At 32.1% G+C, this 16,836-nt stretch overlaps 1 protein-coding gene across 1 annotated transcript; it reads left to right on the top strand.

The window, feature by feature from the left end:
* The first annotated feature begins 2,965 nt into the window (after positions 1-2,965).
* LOC131844484 (uncharacterized) lies at positions 2,966-10,918 on the top strand. Its single transcript, XM_059193388.1, has 6 exons — positions 2,966-3,155; positions 5,859-5,951; positions 6,981-7,128; positions 7,973-8,051; positions 8,939-9,119; positions 10,681-10,918. The coding sequence occupies exons 1-6, from the start codon at positions 3,065-3,067 to the stop codon at positions 10,830-10,832; spliced, it is 744 nt and encodes a 247-aa protein (XP_059049371.1). The 5' UTR covers positions 2,966-3,064; the 3' UTR covers positions 10,833-10,918.
* Positions 10,919-16,836: the final 5,918 nt, after the last annotated feature.

Genomic DNA, 16,836 nt, shown 5'->3' with positions numbered 1-16,836 from the left:
TGATAGAATAGTATTCTCAGTCTCAGTTTACATCCACATATTTATTTTACGGTATTGCGAAGCCTGAATCCAACTGCTCTTTCAATATATACCTAAATTAAGTTTACCCAATTTCGCTCTGTAATCTTATTAAGTAATTAAATGAATTTCCGCAAAATAAAACCTAATTTGATGAAATTTAGTTTCATATACATTTAAGAACGTCTGACACTTAACTAATCGTGATTTTTTATCACTACGTGGCATTTGAAAAGGTGAAACATAAATAATATATTATTAATTGATCTAAACATTGTAAACTATACTTTTAGCATATACTATACTTTTTAATTTGTCCAGGCTTATTTAATATATATTAACTAATAGCAGCTACGGATATGTATTTACTTCAGTATGCACTTATATACCAGTTAATTCTTACTTCGAAAATGATAAATATCAAAGTAATCTTCATTTCTTGAAATTTTAAAACTCAACCTTTGCACTGTATTAGTGACCTATTCGCACATAGAGACATTACTCAGTTGCTCAACATGGCATGCTGATGGATCTACGATGTCATTATGTTATGTAACATGTTTTTAAATGATGGTGTCGCTCCTTATGATTGTATTTCAACATATCTTCCATACATGTACACAGCATGAATAAAGGTAAAGTACCTATAAAGGTGAAAGCTAAAGATACACATAAAAATGAACAAAACTGGAGACAGGAAAAATTTTAGAATATATACTTTTTAATACCTATACCTATACATACTTTATTTATATAAGCTGAGATCAATTTAGTATGATGTTAAAAATATATTTTCAGTACAGGTACTTTGTTTCTGATCAATATTGTCATAATAAGAATAGTATAATATAGAAAGAATAGAAAATCGTTTATTCAAATAAACTTACATTGAAGCACTTTTGAATAGTCATTACATTTTTTTAATCAACCGCTCATTCGGAAACCTGTCTCATCACAAGAAGAACGAGCAAGAAACTTGCGTGTTGCTCTTTTAAATAATTTTATTATTACTTTACATTTTTAAGTTTAAGTGTGTGAATACAAACCACCAATTAGCACTAAGTCAATTAAGTACTCAAATAGAAAAAAATTGTTTAATATAAGATTTGAATTGCCTCTCTGTCAGATTTAGTGCAGATTCTGGCAGTTTATTATAAAATCTTACGCAATTACCGTAGAATGAATACTTTTGATGCAGACGGCATTTACTTAGGTAAAATTAGCTTATTTTTATTGCGTAAATTTCTACTTGTACAGTCTTTAAGTTTTTTAAAACTCTCTAAGTTCTTCCGTATATACATGATATTTTCATAAAAATATTCAAACAACTAAATTAAAAAATACGGAAGACCTTTGGGTCATGTCTGTAAAAGTAGTTAGTTCATTCATAGGTATTGTTGCTCCATATCTAGCCACTATTTTTAATAAATGTATTGGTAATGGCGTTTTTCCACGATTAATGAAATTTAGCAAATTAATCCCACTATTTAAATCAGGAGATAAATTGTTCATATTCTTCTGATAAAATATTGATTAGCTTGGTGTAAAGATAATCAGGATTATTACTAGATTGTAACAGCAAATCCAATTTATTTTTAATCGCGCTTTTGTATTTATTAATATTGTAAACATTTATTTGTCTTTTTGTATTTTTATTATTGTTGACTTTATTGATTTGACTGCTAAACTTAACAACTTGACCAAAGTGATCTGAAGGAAGTTTATTTATTAGGAATTTTTCTGTATACTCGCAGTTACATTGACAAAAAACATTGTCAAGACAAGTAGCAGACGTGGCAGTTACACGAGTGGGTTCATGAAAGACATGACTTAAATCAAATGACTGAAATAAACTAATAATTTTTGTACACGTGGGTGTGCTACAAAGAATATCAACGTTAATATCTCCACATACAATATTTTTTTTATTACTATTAAATACTTTTTTTAATACATCCTCCATAAGTAAATAAATATGATAAATATACATTCACGAAAAAAAAAACAATTATTGTAATCCAACGCCGCACATCCAGGCAGCGTAACCAAGATACTGGCAGGATTACTTCTCTGAATGACCAAACCTAACCTCAGGGCAAAGTAGCTATCACCTCTTGAGTATCCTCGATGAAATAAAATACTTATCAAAACTTGCTAAAATACTTGTCAAAAACAATATCGCTTCCGGGACGAATGTCTCCACTTTGTTTCTTGGCAAAAAGGATGTTATGAGTACTCTATTATACCCACTACCTTTTTGTCTTATATAAACAAAGCTATGTAAATTTATTAAAAATTTTCAAATTTTTATCATTTCTACGACTACTAGTTTTTATTATACTGAGTTGCACCAGACGTGTTCACAAGCCTAGTGGAGTACAGCGACGTTAATTAAAACTTACAGTTTACACTGAAATTATTCGTGACAAAACCCGTTTAACTATATTAATAATATATACGATCTTGCCCCTAAAGAGTAAATATATATATATGGATATATGGATTAGCTGTAAAGACATAAACTTATACATACTTCTATATCCACTATTCTGTTAAATTATTTTTGGATTATATTGACACAAAATAAATCTATCTGGAACATTCCAAGTTCACTTTACTGGCTTTGTTCTTCAAAAATTAACTAGACTCATTTTTATAAGTGAACAATGTTTAAACTTTAAAATATACTTGTTTAGCAACTACACTTTCATTACACTCATGAGAAAAGGCAGAAGATTTGATAATGGCCATCTATCAAGTGTATTTAGTCAGATGGCCAAAGGTATGTCGTAAGTGTCTTGGTAGGGGTATACGCTTTCGCAGACCTTTGTGAATTGCCAGTTCGCGGAGACTTCAACGGCCACAGACCTTAATCTACTTGTCGCCATTCAAACTTAATATTAATATACAAATTTAATATTATTTTTTCACCATAATTAACAAAAACCTCTAGTTAATTTATGATCAATAACAAAAGAATTGGTTTAAAGGTTGTGTATTTGTTGTGACTTTGTGTTTGTTTGTGGCTATAAGCAAAAAGCGAATAATGCAAGCTTTTGTCAAATTTATACAAATATGTGCTATAGTATTTTGTTGTTTACATTTATCGGAAACGGAGAACGAGGTTTCGGAAATACGTAAGTAATTTAACTTGCTTATTTAAATATTTTACATTGTCATATAAATCTTTACATACTATAGTACAAAATCAAGTCCCTTCTCTGTTCTGTCGCTTAGATCTCTACAGTTTTCAGCAGTAGATAGAGTGAATTGATTCAAGAGGAAGTTTATATGTATAATACATGTACACACGCGAAGCCGGGGCGAACAGTTTGTTTAGTACTAATCATTACATAGTATAAAAAAATAAAGTCGCTGTCGCTCTCTGTCCGTTTGTATGCGTAAATGTTTAAAACTACGCAACGAATTTTGAAGCAGTTTTTTTAGTAGATAGAGTGATTCTAGAGCATTGTTTTTATATATAATACATATACACCCGTGCGAAGCCGGGGCGAGTAGCTAATAACTACTAAAACATAACATAGAAAAAAAATCTCAAATACATTTGCTCGATTAAAATAAAGGTTAAGTGCAAAAGAATGCAAAGACTAATGCAACTGCAGAAGACACTTCAAACTTGCAGAAGTACTTATTTACACATATGCTATGTCTAACTCTAGCATGACAAACATCACGTATATCTGAAGACACTTCACTATAAGGAGTTCTAACCTTGAATCAGGCCTTTTTGTAATAACGATATGTTTTCTAATTGAATAGAAAATCAATCGGCTTGTGTTTAACCCAATGTATGATAAGTCACCCATAAATATTAAATTGTTCCTGTGCTCGCTGTCTCTAGAACTAAGGTCTACCTTAGGTCAGGTGTACGTTGTTATTTATTTATTCTTTTGCACACAATATTGCACACATGGCGGACTTAATGCCTGATAGCATTCTCTACCAGTCGACCGTCGCGCTAATCAAAGAGAGTAAGACGGTGCAATTTTATAAGTAATATTAAATATAAAACAATAATACACTAAAACCTGGTTAAGTGGGACCTGGATAAGCAAGAAACCTCTATTATTAAGAGCAGCAATGAAGTCTTCGGTACTTTTTCATTGAATTACCTTTGTTAATGGGACTTTTCGAACCTGGTTAAATAAGATTTGAATTCTAAGATTTTTTGGATGTTTAACCTCTATAATTGGGACTCTGTAACAATTTAATTAGATTGTCCCAATCTGAGCTTTTCACACGTTTGTTTTCAAACATTTGAATATCTTTCGCATATGCTTTATTTGTCAGTATTATTTCAGGATTTTCCACATTTAAAAATGGAATAACGGTACTCTATAAGCGGGGTCTCTGTAAATGGGACAATTATAATTTTAAACCGGCTTAATTGGAAAATTGATTTAATGGAAATCCTTAATAATTGGTAATTGATATCGGGACGCAATCCACAACCACAGACTTGTATTTAAAAATTGTTTCTCGAATACGCAAAGCGACGTGCCATTGAGGTCGTAAATATTAACATTATGCCATACTATAATAATTATAATTAACAGTAGGCTAAATACAGACAATGTAGCGTCGCTCACCGGTGGCCTGGTTCGATTACCGACTACTTGGATATAATTTGTTATATAATAAAGTTTATATTTAATATGACATTATGAAATGATTCGTGCATAGGTAGGTATATAATATCTGTTAATAACGATGTTGACGACGTGACTGTGATGTAATGAATAAAAAGAGAATATCATATTTTAATTTTGATCAATTACTTAAACCTATTCACCTGAAAATTTAAAGTAAAATAATAATTATGATTAGTAAAAATTAATAGTTGCTTATATTTCTCAAGAAATATCATATAATAATAATATAAAAAATAACGACACTATACGATAAATAAAACGATATTATACCATAATTAAATAGAACCCCTATTCTCCGACATCCCATTAAACGAAAATTCTTTTATCATTTTATTGTTTTTATTTTTAGAACAAGCATATATTGCCAAATACAGAATTTTTGACGTCAGAATAACACATGCGCTACTAATTCCATGCGGGTGAATCCGCGTGCATAGCTAGTCAATATGTTTGCAAAAGATTCTTAATTTAAATAAAGTATCATTCTTTTCTAAATTTCGTAATTACTAATTACTCTATACAACCAGTGACTATTATAAATGTCTTCAGAAAGTAGGTATATATCAACTATCAAAAGAATTTTATAATAATAGAACCTCTCGTGCTTTTCGCAACATTTGTGCATTGTGCAAGTCATACGAGATGTTTCTTATAAAGTACGTACATTCTTGTTTACACGGCAAGTTTCAGCTGTCGAAAACGAAATGTATTGACACATCTGTAATACAACTTGACTGATGGACGGTAGAGTTTTGCGTAATTAGCCATGATAGATACTTAGTACCATTTTATCTGGTAATGGACGAAACATGTAAGGTGTGTTATTCCTATCATCACACAGTTGGCTTTGTATACACAGTATTTAGATTTAACGGGTAAATATGGCAATGACATTACAGTAGGTATACGTAGGTACTCGTGTATTAGCCCTCAGCAATCGCAATACACGAAAGTAGAGTTTAGGTAATTTCTATAAACTATTTGCCATGCTAGTTATTCATACAAATAATGCTTTGGACTGAAAAATAAAAGTAAATCAAGTTAATTCAATAGTTCAAGCTCAAACTGAAATAGTGAAGCTAACACAAAAATTCTTGTTCTTAACTTTATACTATAGATTAAAATAGTTTTCATTATTTAGTGTTAGTAATTGATTATATTTTTCAGAAAGAATATTTTCAGCGTGCAAAAAGAAGTCACCGGATTTTGACATTTGCATAAAGCGAGCTTTCAACAAATTACGCCCTTATTTCAAAGTAGGTAAGTCATGTTATCCCTATATCACTGTTTATACATGTTCATGTACAATATGTATTACTATTATAATTGTTAAAGTTATTATAGTAACTAACTTATATTGAGAATATATTTATGACGTTTGAATCTAATTACACATTTAAAGTTACAACTCTATAATTATAGATACTATCCCGTTTCTTTTTTTAATAACCGTATAACCTAATATTATAAACGCGAAAGGTATTATAAGTGAGTATGGATGGATGGATGTTTGTTACTCTTTCAGACAAAATCTACTGAACGGAATTTGATGAAGCTTTATAGTTTATACATCAGAATATCACATAGGCTACAAATTTTACATAGGTGAAACCGCGGGCATAGCTAGTCCGAGCGTTATATACGATATATGCATAAATATATAGACGCTCGGACGTGACAATATCATCACTCATAGTTTTCAATATTTTGTGGTCTACATTGTAGTACCTGGTGATGTCGTCCTGTACATTAAAATGCTGTCAGAATTAACATCATTCAACAAAACCCGTTAAATATTTTTTATGCTATACTAGGATACTACCTGTAAAGATTCATTAAAATCCATTGTGTGCAAGAAAAGCATCCATCCATCTATCCATCCATACTCACAAACTTTCAGTTTATAATATTAGTATGATGTTACCCTCAAAATCCGTACATATCTCACACTCATCCAAAAACCATTACCCTCCTTTGTCCTGCAGTCGGGTAAAGTGTCCTATTGTACTGCAGCATACAGGGGGGAAGGGTATTGTCAGTAATGTGGACTAATGATTCCATTGCTAGCAATGTACCATGTCAGATCGACCTCCACGCGGTTCCCCCTGGAAACCATCGTGATACATTCCCGGTGAATTTGTCACGTTGGGCTAACTGATCTGACTTCATGTTCATCCTATCATCCTCCACTGGTGCCCCGCCAGCGTAAACCGTTAGCGCAGGGGGGTGCACCATTCCATTATCATCATTTAAAAAAGAACTGCAGCATACATTCACGTCTACCTACAGGCATACCGGAGCTGGGCGTTGCGCCATTCGACCCACACTTCGCTAAGGAAGTGAGGCGATCGCGGAACATAGCGGGTATTGGGTTCACGATCACTCTCAGAGACGTTTACGAAGGAGGTTGGACGCAATCTCTAGTCACAAAATACAAGTAAGTGGATTGTAAAAGCACAGGTGATCCAAATATTATGCATGCGAAAATAAGATTGTTTTATAGCTGTATTCATTCTGTTTTAATTCCCTGACTGTCACTGATGTCTCTCATAAACTAATGATTATTATGTGTTTAATACATAGCATTTTTAAAAGTAATTGGAATAAACCATAATTTTCCTATATTGAACATGAAGAGATAACGTTACCATGTGACCCTGTGACGCTACTCATGCATTTCCAATCCAGGACTATGTCATGACCTCTTATCCTGACCACACAACCGAAACACAGGTTACAGAACAAATTACTTGTCGGCTGCAATAAGTAAAATTAAGCATGCGCAGACGACTTTACCTCGGTCTACTTTTGGTCCTAAAATTATAATAATTGTATTATTATTATATTAATATTTGAAGCATAAATTTTGTACTCTTTTTTACGAGAATCGCACGGACGGCGTATGAAATTTCGAAAACTTATTGTTTATATAGAGATAAAATGCATAATACTAATATTTTTTTAAATTATGTATAGGTATAAAAACCATTAAATCAATAAAAACATTACAATACCACTATCTATGTATTTGATACACACACATAGAAGTCGATATAGTCTTTGATAATAGAGTCTTAATATAAAATAATTCTAGTCTATTTTTATGATTAGACAACCTTTGATTAGTGAATTCCATGTGGTACAGTCACATGGAATTCAATAATCCTGAATATTCATACATTTATCAAAGTAACGCGGTCGAGGACCGGTTATAGAAGACCGTAGATGCTTATAAATTTTTCCATAGATGCAAAATCAAAAAGCTATTCGTTACTTTGCAGAACCGACTGGAATAACGGACGTATTATATATTCTCAATATTTTCCTGTAAAGTGGCTATATGGTGACTATGATTTTGAGGTAAGTAGAGCTTACTCTATGTGATAAAAGAAAATTCAATTTCCTTCTAATAATATATGATCAAACGAACTTCCAAGTGAAGTTCGATGATCATTATATTAGTGGCTATATTCGATAATCTGGTGTGTAACTTTATTGCATTTAGAATTAAACCATATAGATAGGTAGTTTTAAGGTTGTTTTTCATGATTACATGATTAAAATGGCAAACAAGTTCAAATCCACAGCCTGTCACAGATGTCATCAAATATATTATAGCGCTCGGAGTTCCCCGTGCACCGCATTTTAACAATGTATTTTATTTAAGGGATGATAATGGAATGTTGCGCTCGCCTGTGCTAACGGTATACGTTGGCGGGGCACAACTTGTGGATGATAAGATGAGTATGAGGTCAGATTAGTTAGCTCATCGTGGAATATTCATTAGAAATTTAACATGATGGTTTCTAGGATGAACCACGTGGAGGACAACCTGTCATGGTACATTAATAGCAATGGGATTATAAATCCACATTACTAACTCTTTTTTTTTTCGTTTGTTGTTTATATTGTATTTTTTAGATTGCACTGAATAAAATATTTTTCTTTCTTTCTTTCTTTCTAACAATACCCTTCCCCTCTCCCCTTTGTGAAGAGTCAGTTCTACATAAGCTCGAAAATGTTTGCTCAGAAGGCACAAAACAGATATAAATCAGTTAAAGTAAAGCTATATTTACGTATTTAGATGCTTGAAAATTTCAGTACGTACAGTTGAGAATAATCGAAGTACTAATACAGTTCTAATACCGTGTCACCCACGACGAGGCAATATACAACAAAAACAAAAAAAAGGCCTCGGACTTCTTTAACCGGGTTAACAGTAATACTTTTATTTATATCAATTGCAGGGTAATGTTTTAGGATTAGGCATGTTCCGTTCAGGACACTGGAACCTTACTCTCAAGGACTATTCTCAGACCACACGCATCAAACGCAACTTTAGCAATGTGGACGTCCACGTGGAGGTCGACCACATCGGCGGAATGGAGATACACATCGGGAATATATTAAAAGGGAATGGTATACTAGGTATGTATTACCAAAAATAAGGTTAGATTAATAATACGAGTACTAATAGCTGACAGCGCAAACGTAGTTATAAGAAAATAAAATAAATTGAAATAATATAAAAAATGTTAGGGGTGGACCATCCTATCTTGTCTCTTATACCTTATAACTTAGGGGTATAAATAATAGATTGTAACCGATTTTCAGACCTACTGAATACGCACATAAAATTTCATAAAAATCGGTTAAGCCGTTTGGTAACTAACATTGTAACACGAAAATTTTATATAAAAGATTATAGAGCCCCAATTTGCAAAATCCAACCTGAACAGCATATCAAAAACTCTACAAAAATCTGCGTCGATTAGATAAGTAAATAAAGTCGACGATGGCCGATTGTAAACAGCTAGGGTCTATCTATAAATTACAACAAACGTCAAGGGCGGTTATACATATCTACGTCACAAGCTTGAATAACATGTGACATTGTATTGTGATTGACAAGCGATTCAAAGTGTCACAAAGTTTGTGAAATATTCATGAAATCTAGGATCTCTCTCTCATCCTCTATACTAGGATCTCTCTCATCCTCTCTCTTCAGAAAAGTTTAATCTTAATTTACCACAATGGTTTCCAGAAGGAACCGCATGAAGGGCGACCCAAAATGGTCATTGCAATGGGTTTACTAGTCTCTCAAATAGACATTATAAACACATTAAAGTGACTGTGTGGTTTATTTAAAGATGATATTACGAATTTTAACACTTTCACTATAATAATTCAACAGGAATATTTTTATATTCTATTCTACTCTATTAACAAAAAGTTGAATTGAAAATAAGGTACAAAATTATACTTAGGTATAGTAACATTGAAATGAAATATTATATATACATATTTTAATATTTTTGTATATGTATTACAAACTAAACTCAAAACTGGGTAATTGAAATGTCCAGTTTAAGAATGATTTTACAATTGTAAAATTAAATATTGCAAATTGTTTGTAGGCGTTTGTTTTTTACTTGATTATGTAAATGCGTAGATTTTTGTTTATACTAGAGTTAGCACATTGTAACTATCTAGCCTCGTGACTTACAGGCCGAAGTCTATATAATTAAAAAAAGTATAGGTACGAAATTGCGGAACCGAGGTTTTTTATGAAGGGAACTGGGCTTGCGTCACTAGTAATAATTTTTATGAATCTGGGGAACATTTAGCGCTCAGCACGTTAGGTATATTTGCAAGTATTTGTTTGCATACTTTCAGTTTCAAGGTTTTATGGTCATATAAGCCCGTTTTAATCATAACATAAGATTTTTTTTCTAAACTTCCTTTTTATCCGATTTAATCGCCTAAAAATGCAGTGTTTTGCTCAGTGGGTGGAAAAAAATTTTGCATAGTTTAAAAAAGGCTAGGTGAGCTATTTTTTATAGATGTTAAATTTACTAAGAATTTATCACGATCGTTTTCCCGGGAACTGCGTGCAGGTCAACCTGACATGGTACATTCCTGGCAATAACATCATCTCCCCCCCCCCTCATTTTGCATAGTATAATGAATAATTTTCTTTTTCTTCCAGAGAATGTACTCGATCGTATTATCAACGCTGCTTGGAAGCCTGGATTTGCGGTGATAAGACCTCTAATCAACGACTTCGTGAGCACCGCCTTCACAGATATTTGGAGCAAATCTTTCAAAAATTTCACATTAAGTGACTTCATTAAAGACTGATTTTTTGCAAAAAATACGAATGTTATCGTACAAAAATGTAGATACAGTATTGCCATTTAAGTATATAGGTACAGTTAGCTTCCTAAATAGACCATATATAGTTCTTCTACTAGTTAATACAATATTTGTATTTTAGCATCTAATGTTATCAAAGTAAACATATAGCATGGGGGGAAGGGGATAGCTTTTTCATCCATAAATTCATTGGATGGGGGGGTTCATTGTCATGCATAAAAAACCAGCATTTTACTTACAACATTCAACATTTTTAAATTGAATATAACTTGCGAAAATGTTATCGAAATCTTTGGATTGCTATAATAATATTCAATTTAATGGTTATTGCGATAGTGTAAAATATAAAAAATATTGAATTTGTATCACCTGACTTAACTCTGATCAATATTTACTACGGTCTGTATGTAGCTGGCTGTACATTTTAATAGGATCTCCAGATTAGGATGATTGTAAGACTTGCATTGTTTACCGAACAGGAAGCTGTAATAGTTAATTGAAAATATTTATGATACTACTAAATGTCGACAGATAGATATGTAGAGAATCCATCTCAGGATTGTTCAAGGAAATTATGTACCGTGCCATCCATAATAGTTCCTTACACATATACATAACCACAAAAAAATTTTTGAAATGATGTTAAAATGGTGGAAGTACTATAGTAGCATCTAATAATTCGACTTTTGACGACACGCCATAGTTTTTTTTGTTCATGTTCATAGTGATCATAATAAATAGCCCTCAATTCGAGTATCGTATCGTGTCAACTTCAATAAGGGATATCCGGATACCGGCAGCGGAACTACTTTATCTAGATGTGTGTACATATAAATATATTTTAGTGTTTTTTATTTTATATTCTATGTTATATGAGTTTAGATTGTTCTAGTCAATAAAAAATAAAGTTTCCGTTTAATAAGCGCTTTCATATCCATAATAGAGGCCAGTTCATATTTTTTTGTTAAATTGAGGAATGGGACACTTCTGGATATTTAGCACGTAAGTATGAACTGACGGTTTAACGCCTACAACTATAAAGTAAAGGAGTTGTTGCAAACCTGTGATGAATAGGGAAATTTGTTACATCTCATATAAGATCTTCGTCTGCGCAGCTTAGCCTATGTTGAGACGGTGCTCCAAATGTTAAAAGTATGTAATTATAATATGAGGAAAATAAATCAAAGACATTGTTATATTACATATCTCAATATTATATTTAAAAAATATAACCTAACTATATATATGACTTTATATTTAAATTCAATCAACAAATAACTCGCTCGTTCATCGAAACTGGAATTATCAACCTCAGTCTTCCAACACAAATGAATACTAACCAAACAGGCTTCACACCAACAACAAAATGGCGCGAATATATCGCCACTTCAAACTTTCGCACGCTCCTTAAATATATTATAACATTGCACCTTCAATTTCCATTTTAAACCAGAAAGTTACACAAAAACATACTGTCAAAAAGTTTCGATTTCATAGCACTACTTGCCTGTTTTACGATCATAACATATAAAATGTATGGATACAACCCGTTTATTGACATGTTTGTATTAAATACCTACACGCAAGGACCACTCGCGCTTTATATAACAAAATATAAGTACATAAATTAGAAGATACGTCATAATAGGACAAAATTAACGAATCTGTGAGATATACCGCATGCCGCATTTTGAAATAATACAATACAAACTAGAGTTTGTGACACTTCGTAATTACAATAACCACTTGGTATGAGGCGGTCAATATGATTAAGTAATCAGTCACATCTGCCTTGGTAATGCATCGCACTTACCAAAATTAAAGATTTTATTTTTAGCTCTATGTATGACAGATCTACATAGCATACTAGCTACCCGCCCCGGCTTCGAACGGGTGTATTATACGTATAAACCTCTTGAATCCCTATATATTGCTAAACACTGTATTAAAATCTGCTGCGTAGTTTTAAAAGATCTAAGCGAACAGTCGGCGGGAGCAACTTCTGCTATACTATGTAAAGACATGATATCACAATTTAAAAAATTAGATAATATCTACAGCGAATATAAATAGATATCATTCTTTATTCACATGTTTTATTCTTTGTAAAAATATATAAATTCGTTGTCAGTTTATAATATACTGTAATTTTTATAAGCTTCTCAGTATTGTCTGATACTGTTATCCTCTTCTAGGCGTGACATTGGTGATTACATTGTCCCAAATATTATTATGAATAAATTTGGGAGATAACATCATCAATTACATATAAAATACGATTCCTACACTATGTATAAAATGTTATAATTTCTATGCGTCTTTATATATATATATATTTTTGTAGTGTAACAAAATTGTATATAAGTCCACTTTATCTATTTTGTCACTTGCTTTGAAACGAGTGTACCTCGAAAGAAAAAGAGAAAAAAGTTCAATAGATAAAATAACTTATTCTTATAACTGATATTGTCTATTGAAATTATTTGAAACAAATACAAAGATTATCTTTCGTAATTACGAAGTGTCACAAATCGATCATGAATATGTATGTACATGATACCTGCTCTTGGAGAAACAACGATATTGTCAGCACTACATTAGGACCCTGTGCAGCGTCGGACCGACGCGACTACATATGATTGGACTAACTCGTTGTAATTTCTTAGACATTACTTGCAACTAGAACATCTTAAGCATCTATCGCATGGTTGTCAAATACCTGAATTCGACTGGCTCTTGAATCCCCCGATTATTTTTATGCAATTAGAATCAAACATATGACACTCGTAAAACAACTTATGCATTGCCATTCAAGGGTACTAAAATGTCATGCCTCTTGTCCTGTAACTTCGAAGTCATAACAATGCTCATACAAATTTTCATTTACATGTAACAGTGCAAAATGTACCTCTAAAACTAAAATAGAAATATTCCGTAACAACAAATATAAATTAATTCTACACTACAAACTTTCCTTCAATTATATTATTACACATGTCTTATGTTATTACAAAATCAATAATTTAAATAAGAATCGACGTTTCAAGAGCCTCGTTTACAATTATAATATCCGACTTATGCGAGCCTTTCCAAAATTATTATTTACTACAATTATGTCCATTATGTCCAGCAAAATATTTAAGGACACTCCACATGCAATTATAATTTACAAAAATTATTGGTTATTTATTAAATTTATTGTTATGTATTAATTTAGGCAATCCACTGAATTTTTTAAACACGAAACTTTAGTCTTTATAAAAAAGATGACAAAAAGGTGCAATGGAAGCCGATATACATAAGCATCTGAGTGTAATTGTAACACCTAAACTTATAATTCAGATTCCCTAATATTAGACTAATGACATTTCACAATTTTAACAAAGAACAAAAAATCGATACCCCTTATGTATGTCATTTTAGTCGATATATAAAATCTGAGAGACAATTTCTAGAAAGACTAAAGTTTGCACGACGATCGATTAAAACTAATCGATCGTTTGATTGATCCAATAGACTAATTAGTTTACGCATCGTCACCATTCTATCAAACAAAGTACCGATCGATGTCAACAATAGAAGTAGCGTAAAAAACCCTTAAACTAAATTACGAGAAAACTCTTGTTAAATTTGTACTTGCTTTTCTCGTATGTTTGGCCCCAGATTTTATGTTATAAACAATTTAATTACAGATTATAAATAAAAAATAATCGCCCTCACAAAATAGGTTTTAAGTAATTTTGAGGCGATCAGTAATCTATGTTTGATTATCACGCACAATGCGGTTGAGTAAACTTAATTCTGTCAATCGCAGTTGTGTAAAAAGCGAATTTTGTTCAAATTTTAATATTATGATATTTACAATAAGAGTGACCAGTCTAAACAATTTTTATTTGCAGTCAATTAACAAAAGTATATATTTACTATAGTGCTTGCTATACTCACAAAGAACATAACTTCAATTATAGTCTTTTTTTATAATTATAAACACAGAGGTGACAGGTGTGTAAACTTTTTTTAACAATTCTTATTATTATACAAAACAAAATATTTACTACGTTTTTATAAACAATAATGTGTAATTCAAATAATAGGAAACAAAAACAGAATAATTAGGTTGTTGTTTAAGCGTGTTTAAATAATTTTAGTCTGGGAAATGACATATATAATTTTTATGTAGGGTCGACGTGACGGATTTCTATATTTAGTACAATATATTTTAGTAAACATAGACAGAAAAAAACGGTGAATGGTCTCTCTTTATTGTATATTGCTCTGAACAAATAAAACTGAAACGAAATTCGCTTTTATTTTAATATATATTACAGAAGAAGGACCAATAATAATAAATCGTTATCAAAAACAATAATTTATGACAGACGTTCAAACAATAACTTATTTATAAATTATATTCATATACATATTTCATAGCATGCTTTCAACTTAATCCAAATAAGTGATGAATAATAAACAATTGTTTAATTAAAAGACATTGATCTCACAGGACAAATCAGCGCGATAGATTGGTAAACGAAAAAAATACCTAATAATTCTGGGACGGCGGGTCATAGTCGCGACTCAATCAAGTGCTACAGGAACTAAGCGAGGATCCCACAAAATGTTTCACTCGGTGACAATTCTCACATAATATACAACAACGTATATATATTTTATGTCTATTGCTCATATCTAATTAAAATTTACACTATAAGATTTATGTACAAGAATAGATATAAAATATAATTCGTATGTTGCAATGTGGAATAAATTTCTTAATATAACAGAGATCGTAAAGCCACAGATCATGGAATCCGATTAAAAACATAGGAAGCATCCCAATAACGTGGCGTTACTGTAAATATAGACTATTATTGCATCCATGTGCCGCCCGCTACCGACACGCCGCGCCAGCCACGCATCACCACCCACATCCAAATATGTCTAACACTAAAATTATTTGATATGCACTTATTAATAAGTTTATACATGGATTTGTGCTGTACATTATACGATACGGACGGAACGGAGTCTGCGAACGGGCGAAATGGACGTGAGGTATTTTTTTATACGTCATCACAGTCACTCTATACGACAATATGCGTATACTGCTTCTCAATTGACACATTAATCCTGGAGCGTAACATATGAGTACCATCCGATATGTTGCTATAAATTTTTGATAGCGTCAATAAAATAATATTGATAAGCCATCTCGCTATATAAAATATATATGATACAAATTGAGTATTTATATTTACAATACGTTTAATAATAAACAACTTACATGCGTAACGTTGCACATACAGAGTCACTATGATACACGCTCCTGTTTTTGTACTTAATTATTTAAATCATACAAATATACAATGCGTTCGCGACGAGTCCGTTCGGTCCGCGCTATTATTTACAAGACAACTAAACGAAACCATATCGAAGACTAAATGTCAAAATTCAGATAACAACTAAATATTTGGCAAATTACATTATAGTTCTTGCAATTAATATGCGCGTGTGGATTTTACTTTTGGATAGATACATACAGGTTTTGTTAGTAGAAATTGTTGACGGAGTCAGCCACTCACTAACGCAACAGTCACTAAAGTCCAGACGCGCTCGTGAATTGAAACAACCATACAAAGAACAGGGACTGTTAAAACCCCTTTTTACACCGTATCATAACATCATTAATTTCGTATAAACTCGCCGATGAATCTACTAGTCCTAACAAATTGGATGTTATGATGTGTTTAAAGCGGGTTCTTAACACCCCAGAACAATGCAAACAATAGGCCAACGGCACAAATGACAATAGAACACTAGAACTAGCTTTACAATAAAATCGAAGGCCGCTAAGATATCACCATTCATTATATAGTAATATGTACAGGGCGGCCGCGGCCGCCGCGGCATTTGAGCGGGGGTATGTACAGGGCGGCTCCACCGCCGCGACCGCCGGAACTACCACCTCACATCTTGTACACTACCACTC

The sequence above is a fragment of the Achroia grisella genome, unplaced genomic scaffold (assembly GCF_030625045.1).
Source record: "Achroia grisella isolate CSIRO2021 unplaced genomic scaffold, CSIRO_AGI_Agris_v1 utg402, whole genome shotgun sequence".
Taxonomy (NCBI): domain Eukaryota; kingdom Metazoa; phylum Arthropoda; class Insecta; order Lepidoptera; family Pyralidae; genus Achroia; species Achroia grisella.
The sequence above is the reverse complement of the archived record's forward strand: the minus strand, read 5'-3'. Positions and strand labels throughout refer to the sequence as shown.